The sequence below is a fragment of the Protopterus annectens genome, chromosome 7.part0 (genome assembly GCF_019279795.1).
Source record: "Protopterus annectens isolate FY-2018-M chromosome 7.part0, PAN1.0, whole genome shotgun sequence".
NCBI classification, from domain to species: domain Eukaryota; kingdom Metazoa; phylum Chordata; order Ceratodontiformes; family Protopteridae; genus Protopterus; species Protopterus annectens.
In genome coordinates this window covers 411064736-411089804 of record NC_056739.1, presented here as the reverse complement: position 1 = coordinate 411089804, position 25069 = coordinate 411064736, and the positions used below count along the sequence as shown (strand labels likewise).

The window sequence follows — 25069 nt, the reverse complement described above, 5'->3', positions numbered from 1 at the left end:
TCGTGTTACCCTGCTGCAGTCATCACACTTGGGGTATCCTGTCGTCAGGCGGTCCCGCAGTCGGCCGGATTTCCAATGTCTTGGTCCGACGTCGGTTGCTGTCACCTCATCCCTGACGTCAGTGTGCCAGGGGTACATATATTGCAACCGACACCATTTTCTTCAGTCTTTCTTGCCGCGCGGTGCCCGAAGCAGAAGCAGTTTGCAAGTGCAGGTCAGCCGACTCATAAGATTTTCGAATTCGAATTTCAGACCGAAGTCTTCTATAAAGCTAAGTACCCCATTGGGGAAACTTTTCTTGCCTCAGACCGATGTCAGAAAAAGTTAACAATTGTATTTCTTGTGGGAAGCAAATACCTCATAAGGATTTTCATTCTTATTGTATACCTTGCCTAGGCCCTGATCACGACGTCACTTCTTGTCGTTTTTGTGCTAGATTTAATAAACGTACTATTAAAAGATGATTTGATTTCGCACAACACTTTTTTGGCAGAAAATTTAATTATAACATGCCGTCGGAGCTACCGACTACCGGCATGCACAAAAAGCGCAGGGATAAGGATAGTCAGCCCAGGCCTAAGCCCGATTCCGAGGCCTCGGTTGATCCGGTCTCTGGTTCTCCGGTTATCAGTGAGGCTCCGACGCAGCCTCTGACTACCGCAGTTCAGGAAACCGTGACCGTTACAGATATTTTGCCGGAATGTACTAGGCCAATGCAGCCTTTTACTTCAGGCCCTACCGGCGATTTACCTTCCAAGGACGTCGGTGCCTCTGAAACGCCATCGGTTTCTGAAGGTGTTTTCAGACCGACGACTCTTACAGTCAAAACATTTTCCAAGTCGAAAACTCCTTCCAAATCGAAAAAGACTTCACTTCAGTCTCCTGTTCAAGGCCCTATGCCTAAGAAACAGATGCTTAAGATGGCTGAAGATTTGATTTCTCTTATCAGGGGTTCTCAGCCTCCTCCTGACAAAAGGCCTAGACAAGAGGAAGAATCTGCTTCCTCTGAACAACTGTCTATTTCTTCGGATTCCTCTGAGGACCAAGACTGCTCCTTCTCTCCTTATGAAGATTCTGATGCTGAGGACTCTATTCCCTCAGCTTCCCCTCCAAAAGATTACTCTTTTGGGGAAACTTTACACACTATGAGGGAACATTTCCACTGGGAGGTCAGGATTACTCTGATTCCAAGAAAAGGCTCAGAGAGTTTCTTTTGCTCCCCCCAACACAGACCTCTAGCCATCCCTCATGTTTTGGACATTGTGGATGATGTCTACTTAGAATCCAGTTTCAACCCTGACTCTCTGCCTCCTGCCCCGGCTAAGCCTGACAGATACTACAGAGTACCTGATTCCCACAAATTTCTTTATAAAAGCCCAGTAGCTGACCCAGAGACTATCTCCCAGGGTCCCAAGGGGGCTAAAGCTTCCATTGCTAAAAATCCAGTACCTTCTGAAAGGGATTCAAGAGCACTAGACAGATGGGGGAAAAAGGTTTACACCTCAGCCACTTTAGCTATGAGAGCTCTAAACTGTCAATTTCATATGCTTAAGTATCAAGCAATTTCTGATGTCTCCGTTAAAACAAAAGATAGCCACCCTACCTCAACAACCTGAATTGAAAGAAGTACAGGATTTGTTGCACACCACCGAGCAGGCGGGCAAACATACCTTGCAATGTGGGTTTGATTCTTTAGAGGCCTCCTACAGAGCAGCTGTCACTGGTTCAGTTATACGTAGGCATGCCTGGTTAAAGGAACAAAGTCTGCCTGATCATGTTAAAGCAAAACTACTAGATGCTCCCTTACAGCAGGATGTTCTTTTTGGTGTTAAAGCAGAAGAAGTTTTAAAGAAAATGGAAGATAAAGCAAATTCAATGCAGACAGTCAAAGATTTCCTACAGGTGCAACCCCCTCACTTCAGCAGATACTGGCCAACAAAAAATTGGTCCTTTCCAGCCACTGACAGGCCTCAGAGGGGTAAATACAGGCGCCCAGTGGGCAGAGGACAACCGCAAGCTCAGTATAAATCTCACCAATGGGGCACTCCAACCCAGAAGGGAGGAGAAGACAGGTCTCAACCCACCAGAAGGCAAACTCAATGACTTGCACCTCAGCTGGCCAAACAAAGCTCTTTTGTCAGCCCCCCTGGGGGGAAAACTAGCACTTTTTGCAGACAACTGGCACATGGTCACAAAGGACAAATGGGTCCTAGACATAATTTTACGAGGATACAGATTCCACTTTCACACCTTGCCAATAAAAAGAGGAATGCCAAACCTGCCACAAAATCAAAGGGCAGAGGCTCAAAAAGAAATTACAGCTCTCATGGCCATGAGAGCCATTCAGAGGGTACCACCTCAAGAGCAAGGCCAAGGATTTTACTCAAGACTCTTCCTAGTACCCAGAAAAGAAAATGCTTGGAGACCAATTCTGGACCTTTCAGTTCTAAACACTTACTTACAAGTTCCCAAATTCAAGATGCTAACACTACAGCAGCTACTTCCCATGTTGGGCAAGGAAGCATGGCTGGTAATGTTGGACCTCAAGGAGGCATACCTGCATGTCCCTATCAGACAAAGTTGCAGAAGATACCTCCGTTTCATTGCAGGTTCAACCCACTATCAATTCTCTGCACTGCCCTTTGGCTTATCTACTGCGCCCAGAGTATTCACAAAATGCCTGGCACCAGTAATTGCATACTGCAGACAAAGAGGAATTCAAATATTTCCATACCTGGACGACTGCCTCATCCAAGCAGAAAGAAAAGACATTCTCTTACAACATCTGGCTTTTGTAAAGCATCTACTAAATTGTCTGGGGTACACAGTAAACGAAAAGAAGTCAAAACTAGTACCCTCACAAAAAATGACATTCCTGGGTGCCAGCTTGGACACAACGGCCCAGAAGGCTTATCTTACACCAGACAAGCAATTACAACTGACTCAATATTTCAAGACAATGGCAACAAAGACCCAGTTAACTGCAAGAAAAATTCTGCAGGCTTTGGGCTTCATGGCATCTTTCATTCTGATAATACCATTTGCAAAACTGCATATGAGGAAATTACAATGGTACCTAAAAAGCGTATGGTCTCAACACAGCCACAGCTTGGACACAGTGATATCTCTCATTCCCTGCCTTCAACAGGAATTTCTATGGTGGGCACAGGCATATCACCTCAACAAGGGTCAGCCTTTCACCTTGCCCCCTCCCAGGCAAACTATCACAACAGATGCTTCAGACTATGCCTGGGGGACACACATGTCAGGTCAATGCATTCAAGGCCTATGGACTGCAGAACAAAGAAAACTGCACATAAACCAAAAAGAGATTCTAGCTGTACAGAAAGCTCTGACAGCCTTCAAGGATCTACTACAGCCCGGACAACTGGCAATAAAGACGGACAACACCACAGTAATGTGGTACATAAACAAACAAGGGGGCACACATTCCTACCCTCTTTGCAGGCAAGCACTAATCTTATGGAACACAGCTCTGGCCTACCAAGTCCAGTTACAAGCTCTCTTCCTGCCAGGACAGAAAAGCACTTTGGCAGATGACCTATGCAGAAACCTCAAAGATCCCCATGAGTGGAAGCTAGACCCACAAATATTTGCAATGATAACTCAAAGATGGGGCCTACCAAATGTAGACCTGTTTGCCAGTCCTCAAAACTACCAGCTGACAAAGTTTTGTACAAGGACATTCCACCATCAAGCTTGGAAAGTGGACGCTGTCTCCTTCAGTTGGAAAAACCTGACAGCATATGCCTTTCCTCCATTACCTCTTCTCACAAAGGTTCTTTTGAAGGTCAAAAAGGAGAAACCTCGAATGATTCTCATAGCCCCAGACTGGCCACGCCAGCACTGGTACCCGGTATTGAAGAATATGGCTCACAGCCCACCATGGATATTGCCTCAAATACCTCATTTACTCACGCAACAAGACAAGCAGATTCTACACAGCCAGATCAAAACCTTAAACCTGGCTGCATGGCAAATCAGTTAAGCATCCAACCAGCCCCTCTTTCACAAGCAGTACTGGATGTTATTCTAGAAGCCAGGAGGCCAAGCACCAGGAAGGCTTACTCGGACAAATAGTAAAGGTTTTCTGCTTGGAACCAAGCTAAAGGCCAAGACACAACTCAGCCTCGTATGCCTCACATTCTGCAGTATCTAGCTGAGATGTTGCATAAAGGACTTTCCTTCTCCTCAATTAAAATCCATGCTTCAGCTATTTCAGCTCACTACGATACGAATCCACCTTTATTTTCAAATCCACTCCTAAGGCAGTTCCTCAGAGGGGCAAAAAACATTAGACCACCTAGAAGAGCTCCTACACCAACATGGGACTTCAACTTTGTTCTGGAAAAACTAACGCTTCCTCCCTTTGAACCAGCTTTTTCTGCAGACCTTCAGTTTCTATCTTGGAAGACTGCCCTGCTCCTGGCAATAACTTCTGCTAGTAGAGTTTCAGAATTACAGGCACTTATGGCAGTGAAACCTTTCCTCATTTTTCATCAAGACAGAGTTTCTCTACGAACTAATCCTTCCTTCATGCCTAAGGTGGTTTCCAGTGTGGCTTTAAATCAAACCATCCGTCTACCCACTTTCTTCCCCAATCCACAGAACAAAGGTGAGAGACTCCTGCATTCCTTGGACATTCACAGGCAGCTTCGATACTACTTGGATAAAACTAAGGCTTTCAGAAAAACTGACCAGCTCTTTGTTTCCTATGCTACAGCTTCTCAAGGGAAGGCCATATCCAAGCAAACCATTTCTAAATGGATAGGCCATTGCATGCGATTCTGATATACCTATCATGGGAAACCAGTTCCTCCTACCATTAGATCCCACTCTACTAGGGCAACAGCTACCTCTACAGCCTTTCTCAGGGGGGTTCCTACCAAGGAAATTTTAGAGGCTGCAACTTGGAGTTCTGTACACACCTTCACCAAACACTATCACTTACCTCTTTAGTCTAAGTCTAGGGCAGGCTTCGCCACTGCAGTTCTGCAGGGACTCATTGCCTCCACTAACCCTCTATAATGCCTCCACCCTTCCTTAGCTTTGGGACTCAACCCAAGTGTGATGACTGCAGCAGGGTAACACGATGAACATAGTACAGTTTTGTACCTACCATAAATGTAGGTGTTCGAGTGTTCACCGTGCTGCAGTCCAGGTTACCCTCCCTCCAACCCCTCTGATCTACTGGCTAAATCTCTGCTATGCCTTACTGATGTATTTGCTTATAGATGAAGGGTTTTTGTGTTTGTACAGTGTTCACACCATTTGGTACTAATTTGGATCACCTTTTTGGGGGCACCTGACATCTGGGGCAAGAAAAACTGAAGAAAATGGCGTCGGTTGCAATATATGTACCCCTGGTGCACTGACGTCAGGGATGAGGTGACAGCAACCGATGTCGGACCAAGACTTTGGAAATTCGTCTGACTGCAGGACCGCCTGACGACAGGATAACCCAAGTGTGATGACTGCAGCAGGGTGAACACTCGAACATCTACATTTATGGTAGGTACAAAACTGTACTTTACTAATCACATATTTTTTCAGAGGGAAGATTTCCTATGACAGGAACTTACTGCACATTTTTTGAAGCAGGCTGCCCTCTGCATTTTCTTTTATTGCTTCTCTTTCCTGTATGGTTTACTTTTTCAGGCCATCTTATAGCTTATTAAATGTAATCATTCACTGATCAAGTGTATGCCTTGCAATAGGCTCTAAGGGTTTTTTTTCCACTGACGTACCTTGTTCTCATGTTGTCCATATAAAAATCTTGTCTTTCTTTGCGACATGCTTAATTTTTTTCTTGATATTTAAACATGATCCTGTTATAAAAAGAGAATAAGACTTTTGGTCAGAAGGATGTTTCTTGATACCAAGGTCACTAAAGAAATGAAAAATGTAGCCTTGTTCTTTGGCTCAGAAGGATTGTCCAAGTGTGATTAGTGGATCAGGCAATGGAAAAACAGGCTGGAGAGGATAGCTTTACACATCCCCAGAAGGAGGAAGGTAACTCTCTTTCACGTCAGGGGTAACACTTAAGGGAGGTGGCTCTGATTCATGTCATAGGTGTCACTTAAAGGGAGAACTACACACTGCACCGTTGAAGCATGCGCCTGCCAAGTACATGCTGCCATTGTGCAAGTGGACTGCTTGGAGGAGTCATCATTAGAGGTACATAGTGGAGCTTGAGAGAGCTGGAGTAGGGATTACAAGCTCCAAGTGGAAGGGCTGGCTTTTCTGTTTTACCTGAAAGTTGGCCTGCTCTCTACCACCTGTCCCTCCCTCTCTCTTTCTCTCAATACAGGGAAAAGGATGGGCTGGAAGGATTCTCTGGGCAGGAAGAAATAGGTCATAGGACTTTCTCTTTGCCAAGGAATGTCTGGTCTTTGTCATGGTGGAAAAAATGGATGAATTGGGTAAAGACAGTGAAGCTGCTGGGCAGTTCCAGTGGATGTGGGTGAGCAGGGGAAGGAAGGCGATAAAATTGAGGAACATGATGGCATTGACCAGTTTACAATTTGTTCTGACATCAGGCCTGATGTCAGTGGTGGTACAGTCTGAAACTGGTAAAAATCTGTTACCATAGCCCACTCATTTGGTTAAGAGCTAACTTGCATTCTTTTTCTGCTACAGAAGATGCTCTTGAAGAAAAGCCATTGCAGTGAATCTGTTGCATAGCACTGGGCTTGGGAGTTAAACCATTTACAGGTTACCTATGTCCATTAGAGACATAGGTGCCAAACCAGGGAGGAATTTCTGGTTTCCCATCCAATTTTCCAAGTTGTAATGGAATTGAGTTAGGAAAGAATTCTGCTTCACATGGATGGGGCGCCAATTCCATAGATGGGGTAGTCTCAGGGATACATACCTATCTCTGCAGTAGGTCCTATTTATATCACAGGCAAGGTTCAAGTATTTAGAATGGGTAATTCTGGTGTTTGCTTTGTGGATATGCAGGAGGTCCATCAGAGTGGGGTCTGACAATGCCCTGTATGCCAGGCATAGATCTCCTTTCAAAATCCTGTAGGAGACAGAGGGAAAGGGCATAGGACTTATTCCTTACACCCTCTATTCTTTTAGTGAGGAACATCTGTGTACATTCCAATTGTTGGGTGTGCCTGGTTAAGTACATACCAAAGGAGGAATTGTAGTCAGTGATAGGTCTGATGAGTGCCGAATGCAGTGGAACAATGACTTCCTTAGACTTAGATGCCATACCTTTGTTTATAAGTTACACATAATAGAATGATTTCATCACCACTGTAGATTATCAAAGGCTAGATTACTGTCTATGTGTGTCCCTAAGTCCCTGACTGCTGGGTCAACTGTAAGGGGTGTGTTGTCAATATGATAGTTACCAGGGATGGATGACTTCCCAAAGAATACTGTTATGCATTTCTTGGCATTTAAGTTTTAGTCCATGGCTCTGACACCAGTTTTTAGTCTGTGTCAGCCCCTCCTGGAGAACATTAGTGTCAGTGGCAACTCCTAATTTGCAGTCATCTGCAAATTTAGTCAGCCAGAGACTACTGACATTGGCCTTCACTTCTGAGAAGTAAATGCCAAAAAAGAGAGGTCCAAGAACTGATCCTTGAGGGACTCCACTTGTAACTGGCCTCTTTGTAGAGGTAGACTTCCCAATTCTAACTTCCTGGGTCCTGTCTTTGAGCCAGTTAGCTATCCAGACTTATGGTTCTGTAGTTTCCAGGGTCTGCAGATGGCTCACTTTTGTGCAGTGGGATGAATGTTGCCTTTCTCCATTCATTAGGCACAAAGTCTGTTTGAGGCTACAGTTAACTAGTAATTCTAGAAGCCCTGATGGCTCATGTTTCATGCTATTTAGAAGGCATCCTGGGATATTGTCTGGGCCCAATGATGCAGTGTTCTTGGTCTTAGAGAGAGCGTTAAGGGCCTGTTCCCTAGTGATAGTGGGGGGAGTTGTATTTGATGATATTTCCTGAGGGAGGTTTGAGAGGGAGAGAGGGGTAAAGTTGGAGCTGAACTTTTCAGTCAGGAGGTTTTCTATATCTTCTGGCTGAGTAGAAAGGCTCCATTTACAATAAGTTCAGCACACAAATGTGTATTGCCTTTAAGGTTGTGGACATAGCTAAAAGAATGCTTTATGGCTGTCCAAAGCTTGGGAGGCCAAACTTACATCAAATTTGGCTTTGGTAGGCTTTATTTGTCCTCTGAGTTGTTTATTTAGTTTGACAGTGCTTTTATCCTGTTGGGTGATACACCTCCTAATTTTTGCCATGATTTTCTTCCTCCTCGATTGATTTTGGATTTGTACTAAATCCCTTGCTGTTCATCCTGTTAACACATGATTGTACAGTCATGTACAGTACAAATGACATCATCTAGTTTGCTGATGGCACAAGTGAGTGGGCCTCATCAGTAATGATGATGAAACAGCGTGCGGAGATGAGGTGGAACAACTGATTACCTGAGGTGGAAATAACAACTTAGCACTAAATGTGAACAAGATGAAAGAGATAATTGTGGACTACAGGGAAAATCGCAAGGAACATTCTCCCCTCACCTTCAATGGGGAAATGGTGGAAAGAGTGAGAAGCATGAAGTTTCTGGGAGTGCACATCGATGAGGACTTGTCTTGGAACATCAGTACAAATGCCATAGTGAAGAAAGTGCACCAGAGATTGCACTTTTTAAGAAGGCTGAGGAGAGCGAATCTCGCATTCATAGTTTTCACTACCTTTTACAGAGGTTCAAGAGAAAGCATCCTGATGAACAACCTCGTAGTATGGTATGGAAGCTGCTGTACCTCTGAGCACATATCCCTCCAGAGAGTGGTGACGACAGCTAGGAGGATCATTAAGACCACCCTACCACCTATCCATGACTTGTACTTATCCAGATGTCTCAGAAGGGCTAGAGAAATAATTAAACACTACTTACAGATTATTTCTACATATATCATCCAGAAAGTGCTTCTGAAACATACATTGCAGAACTACAAGATTCAGGAACAGCTTCTTTCCCAATGTCTTCAGGCTGCTGAACTCTAGTAACCACTGCACTCCGTGATGTCCAACTGGGTCTGTAGAAACTGTCTCAAATTGTGCATTAACCTGTTTACCGGTCTCATCTAATACTTAGTGCAGTATTCACCATGATTGTAACTTGTAGGCCGTCTAGGTCAGTAGCAATGCAGTAAAGTACGTCTTTTTTCAGTGCAATATATGTTCTGAATTCATAAATTACCATGGTACAATACTCTTAAGGTCCATAGTGCAGTACTGTATTGTCCACAGTGCAATACTCAAATATCTCCTGTGCAAGGATCAGTGCAATATCTTAACCAAGTACCTGTGCAGTACTAAAGTCTCATGCAAGTAAGTGTTCACTTTGAAAAGTGTTAAAATGTGTTTCTAAATATGTGCAGTATTAGTCTACCTGCATGTCTGTGATGTAATAGCTAGGTGTTATATGTGTAAATGTCTGTGCAGATAGTCTATATGTTGTCTGCCCGTTGAGTCTGGAGCTACAGAATTTCATTCAGTTTTTGCGCTTGTGTGATTTCTGAATGACAATAAAGTTTACTTTGACTTTGACCAGGGTGGCTTGTTTTTTTGAGTTAGTTCTGTACTTCTTCTTGATGGGTACAGCCTCCCTGTATGCAGCTATTAAGTTGTACATGGTTTCTGTGAACAGTTCTACATAGGCAGAAGTGTTCTCAGGGTTTATGTGGGCTTGAAATTTTGCCAGGTTCTCACTTAATAGCAAGAAGTTAGCCTTAGAATAGTTCCTGAATATTCCAGGTTTAGCTGGGGGTCTAGATTTTATTTTTACTTCAAAGGAGACCATTTTGTGGCCTGACATTACCAGGGAAAGCATTACAGCAGGAGGTGTGCAGCAGTCTCCCATATTATTGAGGACCAGATCTAGTATGGTTGTACCCCTGGCTGGTGTATTGACTGTCTAGTCCAGGGAGTTTGTGTTTACAAAATCCAGGAATCTCTGTGCATGTACGTTTTGTGTCGTATAGGATTCCTAGTTAATAGTGGGGTAATTAAAGTCACCCATGAATATGGTATTGGATTGGATGGTTAGTGTTTCTAATAAGTTTAAATACATGGTATTGGTTTTCTGGGTCATAGAGGGGGACCTATAGCTTGCAAGGAAGTGGTGCTTGATTTTACCAATGGTGATTTGAACATGGAGCAGCCCAAGTGATTTTAATGGAGAAAAGAACTTGCAAGAAGAGGCTGAGCCTGTGATTTCAGGTGAGAGGGATCCCACAGTTTTGTCCCAAGAATTGAGACTACAGGGTCAGAGATATGTAGCCTGGATTGCGGGATTTGTGTTTTAGGGCCTGAGTGACTCAAGTTTCTTGGGTTGTATGTTAGGGTATATCTTTTTGGTTTGGAGGTTAAAGGGGGAGAGTATGTTCATGTAATATTTTGAACAGCTGAGATCCTAGATATCAGGTCTACTCTTTGGTTAACTTTACACCGGTTTGCCCTTTTTTAGTGTTATACAGTGGTGTTTATTTATTGGGAGTGTGCAATAAATTTTCATATTTTCATGTTCATTCTGTAATTCTTTGATACCTGATTTACACTGCTAATTGTTCTGGTTGAGGCAGAGCCTCTCAGGACACGCAGCTGATGTAAGGTAGACATCTAGTCCTTGATATTATATTAATACATGATACATGCATGCATTCACTCAAAACACCCCGCTTGCATGTCTCTGGGTATTTTAACTCATTACAGGAAAGTGACACCTCTGCAGCCTACAGCCTGCTGAAGTCTCTATTACTGCTTGTTAATATTTGCATTGATAATTCCAAAACCATGCTACATACAAAGTATTAAAAGATTTTATCTTAAAGCTTACACAATGGCAAATACAATTGTATTGCTATTTGATCTCTGTCTGGTCTTTAAAGAGATATTAATTGGTCTTCATGTATATTTATTTGTACAGTTATAAATTTCATGTTTTTGTAACTATCTTGGCAGTCAAGTAGCACAGATAGAACTGCTTAGCCTCGCATGAAAGCTCTTAATAAGATGAACAAAATACTGACAGTACATGTGCAATTTTGAGTGTTTGCTGAGATATTAATAAGTTTGCAAAGTATTACAAAAATATTAGTTACTGTGTCTTATAAAATCCAGTTTGAGATCTAGAACCTAAAGAATCACTATAAGAGTAATTTGCGCTGAAGAGGGGTGGCCACGGTGGTGCAGCGGTTAGCGTCGTCGCCTCACAGCAAGAGGTTCCCCGGTTCAATCCGCGGCTGGGGGTGCCTTCTGTGCGGAGTCTGCATATCCTCTCTGTGGTCGTATGGGCTTCCTCCCACATCCCAAAGACATGCTGTAGGTGGATTGGACACTCTACATTGGCCGTAGGTGTGAGTGTGTGTGCCTTCTGTGGAAGGTTGGGCGCTGGGCTGGCAACTCAACACCGTAAAACTCCACTGCCAATCATGAGCGGACAGGTGATCCACTGTGGTGACCCCTAACCGGGGAAGGCTGAAAGACGAAGTAGTTTGCCATTTACATTTCTTTACATTTCTGTAGTTCCAGAGATATGAACATTTGTTTAAGTGAGAACAGAGTTTGATTCTGTCAAAAAGTTTAAGCTCCGCCCATTGCAGTTACAGGGCAAACTTCCAGAGTTCGATTGGAGGGAATGAGTTAAAGGATCTCCTGGCAATTGTTTAAAGTATGAAATTGTACAAATCGGAGAACTGTATCACTAAAGCTACTGACATATTTAGGTCATGTTTATATTTAGTTAATGTTTAGCCGAAGTAAAATACAAAAGGTTTCGTGGAGGTGTAAGTTGATGTGCTTGGAATACAAGAAATAGTCGACATCTGATGTAATTCTCTTACATTATATCTAGAAATGCCAACAAACAGGAGATCATCCGGGCATACCGTAAGCTGGCACAACAGTGGCATCCTGACAACTTCCAGTCAGAAGCGGAAAAGAAAGAGGCGGAGAAGAAGTTTATTGACATAGCAGCAGCTAAAGAGGTCCTCACAGATCCAGGTAACAGAACCGGTGCAAAATTAAGGGACTGTAGATCGACGGTTATTTGATATAAATTTGCAAGTTTTAACAGACAGTACTGTATTCTGTTTAATATTACAGTTACCCCTGGAGTAACAAGAAAAATAGGATATCAGTAAGACAGTAAAATAAGATGACGTGACTAACTGGTTAGTTGATATTCACACAAAAATCTGTCTAGTAGATTAGAAGCTTAAAAACTATCTGCAGACTCTGTGCCTATTTTTGTGTGACTGTGTGAACCACCAACGCATCGATAGTGGTAAACATCTCTAAATTAGAAATATTTCATTCCTGTTTCCTGACCCCAACAGTTCTATTTTTGTTGTCTCTGCTTTAACATAAGCAGTTCCAGTATCTTATGCCATGTGCCATTTTCTGCTTCCCATTTGGCTACATTTTTCGGCACATTGCAGCTGTCTCATGCTCACTTTTGAATAGAATAACTGGTAGTGACACAGTATTGTACATGTATCCTAATTTGTGTTTTATATAGGGGAATAATTACTTCTGCTCTCCTTGAATCCATGTTCTTGGCTATACCAGACTGTGAAATTTTTTTGGTTTCATAGTTGCCCTGATGAAGTATGTCAGGTTTTCCCTTTTAACGTAGGGTTGACTGATATCTGTATGTCTTCCTTTCTTTTACTTAAATAACCCTTCCTGACATGAATGTCCTTCATGATGGTGTCAAAGTTGCTCAGACAAGTAGAGTTTTCAAACTATGCATAATTAATTAATTAATTAATTAATTAATTAATTAATTAATTAAATTAATTACAATTTTTTGTACAACATATTGCTGCAAGAACCTAATTACTGCCATATAGCAAGTGGTTTTGTACAAGTATGTCAGAAATCAGGAGCTGCTGTAAAAGTCTACAGTAAAGTTTGTGCTACTGTAAACTTTCCAAACAAAAGTGATTAGTCTTAGCTCTACCTTTTTCTCTTTGTGCATGTAATTTGTTTAATAATATGTACAATTGTTCAGTATTCTCCATGTCTTGTTCCATCTTCAGGTGCCGTTAGAAACCTGATGGTGTAGGCCCACTTCATAAGGCATTCTTCCAGCTGCTTTTGGGTCAATGAATTTTCTGGGTTGGGATGAGCTTTATAATTCCTCTGGTTTTTCAGATGAAGCAATTTCTTTCTGCAGTAGGCTTTGTAGAGTTAATTAACTCCAACAGAGAGTAGTAATCCATGACAGAGATTATCAAAAGTATGTCAGTTTGTGAACCAGCAGTTGTGAGCTCAGAATAGAGCTTGTTAAAGTGCATTGTCAAGGCCATCTGATACTACAAGATGTTTTCCTGCAGGGGTAGTAGGTACAACCCTTTTAGCTTGTAATTCTTTAACTGCCAGCAAAGGTTTGAGAATTTGCTATGCTTCTCCCTGTAATTACACTGGGTCCTGCTCTGTTAGCCCTTTTGCGTTTCACCTCGTCTTCCATTTCAGACATGTAATTTGTGTACAGAGTAGTCCCATGGTGCTCTTCATTATTTGTCTGAGAATTCGGCTTCGGCATAGGCAGTCATCGATGCATGTGATGCTGAAGTATGTTTTACCACTGCTGTGTTGCTTGTAGTAGATGATTTATCAAACAGAACAGAAAGGAGATTGGGTTTCTGACCAAACACAAGTTGATATGGACAGTAGCCATTTCACCAGCCGCACTGTCTAATGTCATTTTCTAGTAGCATCCACTACTAGCTTTTACTTTTGACACCATTTCTCTTGGTACCTGATTGGGTTTCTGGGAGCTCATTCCTTTAGTTATTTTATACTGCTGTAGTTATAATGTGAATAAAAAGTTCTTTGCATGCTCTCTAATTGCGTCATTATTAGTCTTCCCCTTTTTCACTTTACATCTGAGGGAGACTATATTTGCGTATCCAGCAAAGAATGCATTTATTTACAATTTTTGATAGTTTCTTTTTGTTTATATTGCTTCTGACATGTGAATGTGAATGCTTTGATATTATAAATACCTTTTGCCATGCTGAAGTTCTAAAAATCTATAGCAACTCTGTTGTTGTAGCTTGTAGTGTAGAGGGTTTGGATTCAGATCTCCTACACTTGAGGTAGAGCGCATAACTGTCAGAAATCTCTTTCATGATAAAATACATTCAGGATTGTTCTTTCCTGAAATACAAAACAGCTTCTGCAATCTATCCTCAGATGCATTTTAAAATAGATGATTTATTTATTTATTTTACTTCTTAACCACTACCAGCAGTTATTTAAAATAACTGATGTTCCCGACTGCTGGCAAGCTAGCTTGCAGTTGCCTAGAGTTGTAAGTTAGAAAGGAAATTAAAGTAGAAAGAATTTTTTTTAGTTGAGCAAGAAAAGCTGTTTTTTGACATTTCTTGTCCAACTGAAGTCATTTCATCACATTTAAAGTGCTTAATTCCAACACTGTATTCTGCAAATTGAATACTGTGATTAAGATCTGGTGAAATAATAAATGTGTTGTATTAGGGTAATATTTCTTTCAAGCACTATTGGCTTAAAAGGGACAAGAAGCAGCCTATGTAACCAGTGCTACAGGTGTGCTGTAGCGCCAACGTGCAGTCAGTTCTATTGGTGTGAATAAGTTAAAACTCTCCTCCATGGTCAGTTCCAGATCTGTGAGGATCTCATACAATCAGCAACTCTTCTTGATGTCTTTTTGTTTAGCATCTTAACACAGTAGTATCTGGAACTAGAGGATTCAAGATAGTGGTTATTTAAACATCACCGCTTTTCCATTTTCCATGTCAAAAGACTGTTGTTGTCCTTTTCAAAGAGGTCTTACTCAGCAAGAAAGATATTTCAACTGGAACGTCTGAAATCATCATATTTTTTGCAAGTATTTTCATCACTAAATTTGAAAGGCCTACTACTAGCCATGCCACTTTTCAGTGTCTTATGCTCCTCACTCTCACTTTACTGATACAGTTGTTTAACAGTTTTTTTCCACATATTGGGTATGTGTATGCAGATGTTCATCGTGTTACACTGCTGCAGTCATTACACTTGGGTTATCCTGCAGTCAGGCAGTTCCCCAGTCGGCCTGAGTTCCAAAGCCTTGGTCCGGCGTCAGTTGCTGTTGCCTCCTCCCTGACGTCAGTGCGACAGGGGTATATAAGATGCAGCCGACGCCATTTTCTTCAGTCTTTCATGCCGCGCAGTGCCCGAAGCAAATGCAGTTGGCAAGTGCCGGTCGGCCGTCTCCTGAGATTTTCATTCCGAATCCAGAACCGAAGTCTTCTACAAAGCTAAGTACCCCATTGGGGAAACTTTTTCTTGCCTCAGACCAATGTCAGTAAAAGTTAATAACTGTACTTCTTGTGGGAAGCAAATACCTCATAAGGATTTCCATTCCTATTGTATCCCATGCCTAGGCCCAGACCACGACGTCACAGGTTGTCGGTTTTCTGCTAGGTTTAACAAGCACACTATACCATGCCATCTGAACTTCCGACGACCGGAATACACAAAAAGCGCAAAGACAAGGATAGGCATCCTAGGCCTAAAACTGAAGACGAAGCCTCTTCTAGGCCAGCTTAAATCCTGATTCCTTACCTCTAGCCCCTGTTAAACCTGACAGATACTACAGAGTCCCTGACTCACATAAATTTCTGTAGAAAAGCCCTGTAGCTGACCCTGAAATTATTTCTCAGGGACCCAAAGGAGTTAAGGCCTCATCAGCCAAGAATCCAGTTCCCTCTGACAGAGATTCCAGAGCATTAGACAGATGGGGAAAGAAAGTATATATGTCTGCAACTTTAGCAATGAGAGCCTTAAATTGCCAGTTTCGCATGCTAAAATATCAGCAATTTTTACTGTCTCAGTTAAAACAGAAAATGCTTCCAGAATCAGATCCTCCTAATTTTAAAGAAATGCAGGATTTATTGCATGCAGCTGAACAAGTGGGAAAGCATACTTTGCAATGTGGTTTTGATTCTCTAGAGGCCTCCTGCAGAGCAGCAGTTACAGGCTCTTGTCATTAGAAGACATGCTTGGTTAAAAGAACATACGTTACCAGATCATGTTAAAGCAAAATTATTGGATGCACCTTTTCAGCAGGATGTGTTATTTGGAGTTAAGGCAGAAGATGTATTAAAGAAAATGGAGGATAAGGCTAAATCTATGCAAACGGTGAAGGATTTCTTACAGGTTCAGCCTCCTAGATTTAGCAGAAACTGGCCAACTAAGAATTGGTCCTTTCCAATTACAGACAGACCTCAAAGGGGAAGATACAGACGTCCAAGAGGTAGAGGTCAAACACAAGGTCCTTATAGGCCTCGACAATGGGTTGCCTCAGGCCAGAAAGAAGGGGAAGACAGGCCCCAACCATATAAAAAACAGCTCCAATTACTTTCCACTACAGCTGCCAAACAAATCCCTCTTGGCAGCCCCCTTGGGAGGAAAACTGGCACTCTTCTACCACAATTGACAAATGATCACCAAAGACAAATGGGTTCTCAACATTGTATTTCAAGGTTACAGGTTCCACTTTCACACTCTGCCAAGGTTAAAAGGAATGCCAAATCTGCCACCAAATCAATGGGCAAAGGCTCAAAAACAAATTACAGCACTCATGGATATGAGAGCAATTCAAAAGGTACCATCACAGGAGCAAGGACAAGGATTTTACTCAAGACTCTTTCTGGTACCCAGAAAGGACAAAGCCTGGAGGCCCATTCTGGATCTTTCATCTCTAAACACTTACCTGGATGTTCTGAAATTCAAAATGTTGACATTACAGCAGCTTCTTCCCATGCTGGGCAAGAAAGCTTGGCTCGTGACTTTGAACCTCAAGGAGGCATACCTGCATGTCCCTATCAGACAAAACTGCAGAAGATACCTCAGATTCATAGCTGGTTCAATGCACTACCAATTCTCTGCACTGCCCTTTGGCTTATCTACTGTGCCCAGGGTCTTCACAAAGTGCCTGGCACCAGTAATTGCATTTTGCAGACAGAAAGGAATTAAAATTTGTCCATACCTGGACGACTGCCTGATTCAAGCAGAGAGCAAGGACATTTTTCTAGAGCATCTGGCATTTGTAAAAAAGTTAAGTTGCCTGGGGTACACAATAAATGAAAAGAAATCAAAACTAGTGCCCTCACAAGAGATTATATTCCTGGGTTCCAGCTTGAACACAACGGACCAGATGGCTTATCTCACGCCAGACAAGCAAGGACAACTGACTCAATACTTTCAATTGATGGCAACAAAGACCCAACTCCCTGCAAGAAAAATTCTGCAGACCTTTGGTTACATGGCATCCTACATACTACTAATTCCATATGCCAAACTGCATATGAGGAAACTACAATGGTACCTAAAGAATGTATGGTCTCAACACTGTCAAAGTTTGGAAACAGTTATACCACTAATCCCTTGCCTTCAACAGGAGTTTCAATGGTGGGCTCAAGCTTGTCACCTCAACAAGGGACAGCCTTTTACACAACCCACAGCCAGGCAAACACTGACAACAGATGTATCGGATTACGCCTGGGGAGCACACATGGCAGGCAAATGTATTCAGGGCACGTGGCCCGCAGAACAAAGGCATCTTCACATCAATCAAAAAGAGATGCTAGCTGTACAAAATGCCCTTATAGCTTTCAAGGACCTGCTGCATCCAGGACAACTACTGATAAAGACAGACAACACCACAGTTATGTGGTACATAAACAAGCAAGGGGGCACTCACTCCTATCCCCTATGCAGACAAGCCATGACCTTGTGGAACACAGCTATAAACCTTCAAGTTCATCTGCAAGCACAATTCCTGCCAGGAGAGAAAAACACACTGGCAGACAACTTAAGCAGAAACATCATGGATCCCCATGAATGGGAATTGAATCCACAAATATTCAGAATGATAACACAGAAATGGTGGAGCCCGGACATAGATCTGTTTGCATCCCCAATAAACTGCCAGCTACAAAAATTCTGCACAAGGATTTACCATCCACAAGCATGGAAAGTGGATGCCCTCTCATTCAGCTGGGAGACCCTACAAGTATACACTTTCCCACCACTTCCTCTCCTGCCAAAGGTACTCATAAAAGCCAGGCAAGAAGAGCCAAAGATGATCCTGATTGCACCAGACTGGCCACGTCAGCACTGGTACCCAATCTTAAGGAGCTTAGCACAAGAACCACCCTGGATTTTGCCTCAAATCCCACATCTGCTGACTCAGCACAACAATCAAATTCAACACAGCCAGCTAAAGACCTTAAACCTAGCTGCATGGAAGATTCTTTAGTCAAGCAAGCAATGCCTCTTTCCAAAGCTGTTATGGATGTCATTCTGGAGGCCAGAAGGCCAAGTACCAGGAAAGCCTATTCGGATAAATGGAAGCGATTCTGTGCCTGGAACCAAGCTCACAGCCTTGACCCTCTTGTCCCAAACATTCCTCAGATACTACAATACTTAACTGAGATGCTGGACAAAGGCCTCTCCTTCTCATCCATCAAGATGCACGCCTCTGCCATCTCTGCTCATTACAACACGGATCCACCAATTTTCTCTAATCCTCTGTTAAAACAGTACCTCAGAGGGGCTAAAAACACAAGATCACCCCGTAGACCACCTACTCCAACTTGGGACCTCAACATTGTTTTGAAAAAGCTAACTTTACCTCCTTTTGAGCCAGCTAACACAGCATATTTAAAGTATATCTCTTGGAAAACTGCTCTGCTCCTGACAATGACATCAGCACGAAGAGTTTCAGAATTACAGGCTCTAATGGCAGTGGAACCTTTCCTCATTTTCCACCAGGACAGTGTGTCTTTAAGAACTAACCCTACATTTATGCCAAAGGTGGTATCCAGTGTGGCTCTAAACCAAACTATTCACCTGCCAACTTTTTATCCTAAACCACAGAATAAAGGGGAGAGACTACGCACTCTTTGGACATTCACAGGCAGTGATGCTTCTACTTGGACAAAACCAAAGCTTTCAGAAAATCTGAACAATTATTGGTAGGATATACTGCAGGAGCACAGGGAAAAGCCATTTCAAAACAGACTATTTCAAAATGGATAGGTCATTGTATACGTTTCTGCTACACATACCATGGAAAACCTGTACCTAGCAGCATTAGATCTCACTCCACCAGGGCAACAGCCACTTCAAATGCCTACCTCAGGGGAGTACCTACCAAAGAGATTTTGGAAGCAGCTACTTGGCTGTACATACCTTCACCAAGCATTACCATCTGCCTCTAGAGAAATCCAGAGCTGGCTTCGCCACTGCAGTGCTGCAGGGCCTTATAGCCACCCCTAATGCTTTATAGAACCAGCCACCCTACCTCAGCTTTGGGATTCTACCCAAGTGTAATGACTGCAGCAGTGTAATATGATGAACATAGTACAGTTTTGTACCTACCATAAATGTAGATGTTCGAGTGTCTATATTGCTGCAGTCTAGGTTACCCTCCCTCCTTCCCCTCTTACTGGCTGGTACGTACCTATGTCTTCTACCCTTACTACCTATGGGGAGTATTTTCTGGTAGCTGTAAGTTGTTTTTTGCTTTTCTTTTGTATGTTTTATTAGCAATTGGAATTGCCTACCTATTTAGAGGCACCTGACATCTGGGGTAAGAAAAACTGAAGAAAATGGCATCTACTGCATCTTATATACTCCTGTCGCACTGACGTCCAGGAGGACGCGACAGCAACCGACACCGGACCAAGACTTTGGAAATCAGGCCGACTGGGGAACCGCCTGATGGCAGGATAACCCAAGTGTAATGACTGCAGCAGTGTATACACTCAAACATCTACATTTATGGTAGGTACAAAACTGTACTTTTCATTTACAGCTCCAACCGCTCCTGCTACAAAATCCTCTTCATCTGAAGCTGGCTCTTTAACAAACTCATGTTGCATGCTTCTGTATCTTTAGATGTTTTGGTTTCCTCTGTTACCTTTCACTTCAGTTTGCACAGTCATTTACCCAGAGGTATATGTTCTGGCATATGGCTTATTTGGATCTCCTGCCATACTAGTAGACTTGTGCCATGTAATGATAGTGTCATTGAGCTGCTTGGCTTGCCCCAGGTTGCTGTTTATGCTATGTTTTGATTTGTGTTAATGGTGATTGAAGTGCTTAATGCCTTTTCTCATAAAATATGCTTTAGGTTTGACTTCACTGAGACAGAAGCAAGTTTAGTACATGCTAATAGTGCTAATGGTCTGTCTTTTACATTTAAGTATGCAGCCTGTAACAGCTTAAAAGAAAAAAAAACTGCATCTGGAAATACCTTATTATATTTACGCATTTGACCATCTGTCTGCACAGAAGCTGCACTGTTTTTAATAATCTCATCACAGAATATGCTTCATAAATCCAGTTCTCCTCCTCCTCCAGTTGCATAGCGTCAAGTTTGACTATTGAAGTGCACTCACTTTTATCCATGCTCAGCTCCTCTGCTCTCATCTTCATTGCAGTATCTTTTATTCTCCTGATGGGAAGTATTGCAAATACAAACGCATGGTTTGTTTTTTCATCTCTGTATCCCAAGTCTAAAGTCATAACCTTATATTTTCAGCTTTCATATTTTTGTTTTTTGTATTTGTGAAGTACATGCATGTGGGATTCTATAGCTGAAAACCATTCTCTGCTTCTAATGTTAATGTCACACAGATGACAAGAGTTTTCAGAACATGTGGCATTTATTTTCTTAAACTTCCAGTCTGCATAAACATCATCAACAAATTATCATACTCTGAATACACTGCTGCAAGTACATGTGGTCACTACCATAAAGTACATGGTGTTCTGTAAGGCTGTCATAAAGCAGGTGTTGCTGCACATTCATCCATGCATCCACCCATCCATCTATCCATCTACAACCTCTTTTTCAAATTTTTACATGTGGGGTCAGGGTATCAATTCAACTGTGACAATCTTCTGACATCAAGGTTCACACAGACGGGTGGCCAGCTCTGCCACAGTTTTTCTTCCATGCCACACAAGCATACCCAGTCACACCTACGGACAGTTTAGTGTGTCTAATCCTGGTAATGCATGTGTGCTGCAAAATGGGTTATGCTGTAGCAGTGCTCCCCAAACCAGATTGCATAACTTTGCACTTGACATTAAACCCAGCTGTATGCACCCCTGAATCTTTTGGGGATTCCATTATTGACTGACCCATCTTTGTTATCTGAAATCAGTTTTCATACCATCAGCAGAGCTGCCAACACTGTCACACACGATCTGTACTAGAACTGGTCCCAGAATTGATATTTGTTTCATCTCTCAAGTAACTGGTTATTTACAGAACTGCATATTATAATTCATCAGTTTTATGGCACTGAAAAATATGAATCTGATTTTTACCAGCACCACCCCACTAAACTGCTCTTGTTTCCCACTACCAGTGAATAAAGGCATTTTTGCCAAATGCACTTAATTTGTGTAACACTGAGTCATCTATAGTAAAGGGTATTGTGGACAGCTTTATAGCTAACAATTCTATAACATTAAGTCCAATCTTGCGCTAAGTGTGCTTGTTACAGCTGGTAGAATATGTTCACCGACTTGGACAAATGAAATTTGCAGCTTGGACATGCAGTACAGATGAGTAATTATTTGTTGAAAAATAAAAAATTAGACTACTCTCCCTTTGTTGTTGTCATTTGTGGTCTTTCACCAAGACATTTTCCTGTTGTCTTGTTCAGTACCTTCCTGCTTCTCAAATAATTTTCTCTGAGAAACTGTGTCAAAAGCCTTACTCTACTTAAAATGCTACACTTCTGTCTTTTTCTGTTATCCAAGCTAGCCAGTCATGTAAATAAATAAAGTTGGAGTTGTCTTAAGGTGTGCTGCAGTCAATGTTACTGCTGTATTAAAATCTTCATCCTTAAATGAACAGAATTAAGGATTATAGGCGTTTAATTGTATGACTGTATCCTGACTCTGCCTTTGAACAGAAGAACCATTGTCTTCATCCTTCTGGCTCTTATGAGTAGTCCCCAAATAGAAATCCCATAATTAAGAGTCCCTCATATTTAAAAAAATAAACTGCAAATTCGCAAGAAATACAGTGAATGTCAAAACTCACTGTAATCCCATTAAAATGTTTTTGCATAGAGGCCTGTTCCTCTTATGTGGATGGCTGTGTCCTACATACCCATACTGTTTGCATATACTAATACAGAAATTGCTCTAATCTAGAGTAGGGGGATGCAGTTCAAATCCTGGGGTAGACTAAACTTCCAAACCCTCTCCATCTATTTCATAGGATCATAGGAGGTTACTATGCTATTGGCCTTGAGGCCCTTGTAAGCCTAGCCAAGAGTTTAGCCCATGTTTAGACAAATCAGCACCCAATGCCCCTGTCCAGCAAGGATACGGGTGGAATCAGAGGGGTATATTTTTTATTTTCCATCCAGTTATCCAGGTTGCACTTAAAAAGGGGTAAAGAGGTACTCTGCTTGATGTGGAGAGGGAGTCTATTCCATAGGTGGGAGAGTCTCTGGGACACAAATCTGTCCCACCAACAAGTCTTGTTGATGTCACAGACCAGGCTGAGGCCGAGTGTGCAAGTTACTCGAGTGGAGCTTGACTTGCGGATATGCAGACTTATCACGTATTTAATTCTGTTTCTACAAGTACTGAAACAGACAAGTTTGCAACTGCCAGCATGAAAATTTAAGTTGCTATTTGTTTGCTAGTTCTTAACTGGTCTGAACTGTGAATAAACCATCTTCTACCCTAGCTTCAGTTTTTGAATTCCCAGTAGACATTTGGTTTTCTTGACCTATAGTAAGTCTGCTATGAAAACATTAAACAGTTTACAACCCAGCAATGATTCCCTGTGGCAAACCACTCATGATAATACTTCCCATTCTGTCTGCCACCATGTTCATCGTGTTTCACTGTTGCAGTCATTACACTTGGGTTATCCTGCTGGCAGGCGCCCCGAGTTCCAAAGTCTTGGTCCGGCTTCGGTTGCTGTCGCCTCTTCTCTGATGTCAGTGCGCCAGGGGTATACAAGATGCAACCGACACCATTTTCTTCAGTCTTTCTTGCTGTGCGGTGCCCGAAGCAAAAGCAGTTCGCAAGTGCCGGTCGGCCGACTCCTGAGATTTTTGAATTCGAATTTCAGAACCGAAGTCTTCAATAAAGCTAAGTGCTCCATTGGGGAAACTTTTTCTTACCTCAGACCGATGTCAGTAAAAGTTAATAATTGTATTTCTTGTGGGAAACAAATACCTCATAAGGATTTTTATTCTTACTGTATTCCATGCCTAGGCCCAAACCACGACGTCACTAGTTGTCGGTTTTGTGCTAGATTTAACAAACGCACTATTGAACGTCGGTTTGATTTTGCTCTGCATTACTTTGGCCGAAGGTTCAATTATACAATGCCGTCAGAACAACCGATGACCGGAATTCACAAAAAATGCAAAGACAAGGATAAGGACAGGCATCCGAGGTCCAAAACCGACGACGAAGCCTCTTCTAGGCCAGTCGCCGGTTCACCGGTTCTCATTGAGGTGCTTTCGCAGCCCCTGACATCCGCTACCTCAGAGCCACAGGCCATCTCCGACTCCCACATGGAGACAACTAGGCCTCTGGAAACTCAAGGTATTGGACCTACGGAAACTAATCCCTCAGATGGGTCCAGAGCCGCTGAGCAGGCATTGGCTTCTGAGACCAAATGAATATGTTAATAAATAAATAAATAAATAACAGTTCATATATATATATATGGTTCTACCTTAGTTCACCGACAGCAGAGAACACCGACAGAAAATTTTGAAGCCTCAGAAGTGCGAAATCTGAAAACGCCGAAAGTAGTTAAAGTTGACGGCTCATAAGAACGTCAATGTGCAGGTAAGGCTGAATGAAATTGTGCGGTAGTGATTGTGTTTGGGTTAGAAGCGGATAAGTGAGTTAGGGTTAGGAGGTCAGGTAAGTGTCGCATAGTGATTGTGTTTGGGTTATACTGGGATAAGTGAGTTCCTCTGACAGGGTTAGAGCACTGGTAAGTGTCGGTAGTGATTGTGCAACTTTGGGTTAGGGATAAGTGAGTTAGGGTTAGGAGCGGGTCAGGTAAGTGTCTTGGTAGTAAGGACCTTAGGGTTAGGGTTTGGGTTAGGGTTGTAGGTAGTTGTGTATGTGTGGGTTTGATTCATTAGGGATTTTGGTGTGCTTGTGTTACAGTGTATGTGGTTTTGGACAGGGAATGTGTTTTGTTTGTTGATTGTTGTGATTGTGGTGTGTGCAGTGTATGAGGTTTCGTGTTTGTGTACCGTCGGTTATTTCGTTGTCGGGCATGTGGGGTTTCGTGTTTTTGTACTGTCGGTTATGTGGTTTCGGTGATTGCGTTGTCGGTGTTTTGGGGTTTCGTTTATGTCAGGTAGAACCATATATATATATATATATATATATATATATATATATATATAAAACTTAAAATAAATCTTATAAATATACATATATAAAATCTATGTATGAGTAAAAAATGTATATAAAATGTGTGTGTGTGTAAAAAAGGGGGTATATTATTTAGTCTGTATTCATATACAATGCATCATTCTTGAAAGTGCTTTCATTGTTTTTATATATTGCTATGATCAGCTTCTTAACAGTAAGAGATGTTTTAAGGATTGTTTTAACATGGAAGAATTTTGTAAGAACATGAATTACCATAGAAGTATTGTCTCATGTAACTATATATTTAGTCATACATTTTTACAGCCCAGGAAATGATGTCAGCATGAGTAATTTTACTGGATTAATGAATAATACATGAGGAGGCCTATATAAGAGAGGCTGAATGTTTGTTTACATTTATTTGGTCTGAAGAAGCCTTATAGGTGTAAACGCTTACCATTTTTGTTAATAAAAGTGTTTTATTCGACTACATGGTGTGATTAACAGAATTGTGTGCACCAGGAGATTTATACTACAACAGTGGAGAGACTTCTTACTACAAAAAAATTTTTTGTTAGATGTGGTTTGTTCCTGTGAAT

General features: G+C 42.0%; 1 protein-coding gene across 1 annotated transcript in view; it reads left to right on the top strand.

The window, feature by feature from the left end:
* LOC122806498 (dnaJ homolog subfamily C member 3-like) overlaps positions 1 to 25069 on the top strand; it is a 305071-nt gene that overhangs the window by 261448 nt on the left and 18554 nt on the right. Inside the window, exon 11 of the mRNA XM_044076997.1 lies at positions 11908 to 12056. Coding sequence (XP_043932932.1) covers positions 11908 to 12056 — 149 coding nt within the window. The remainder of the gene's footprint in view (positions 1 to 11907; positions 12057 to 25069) is intronic.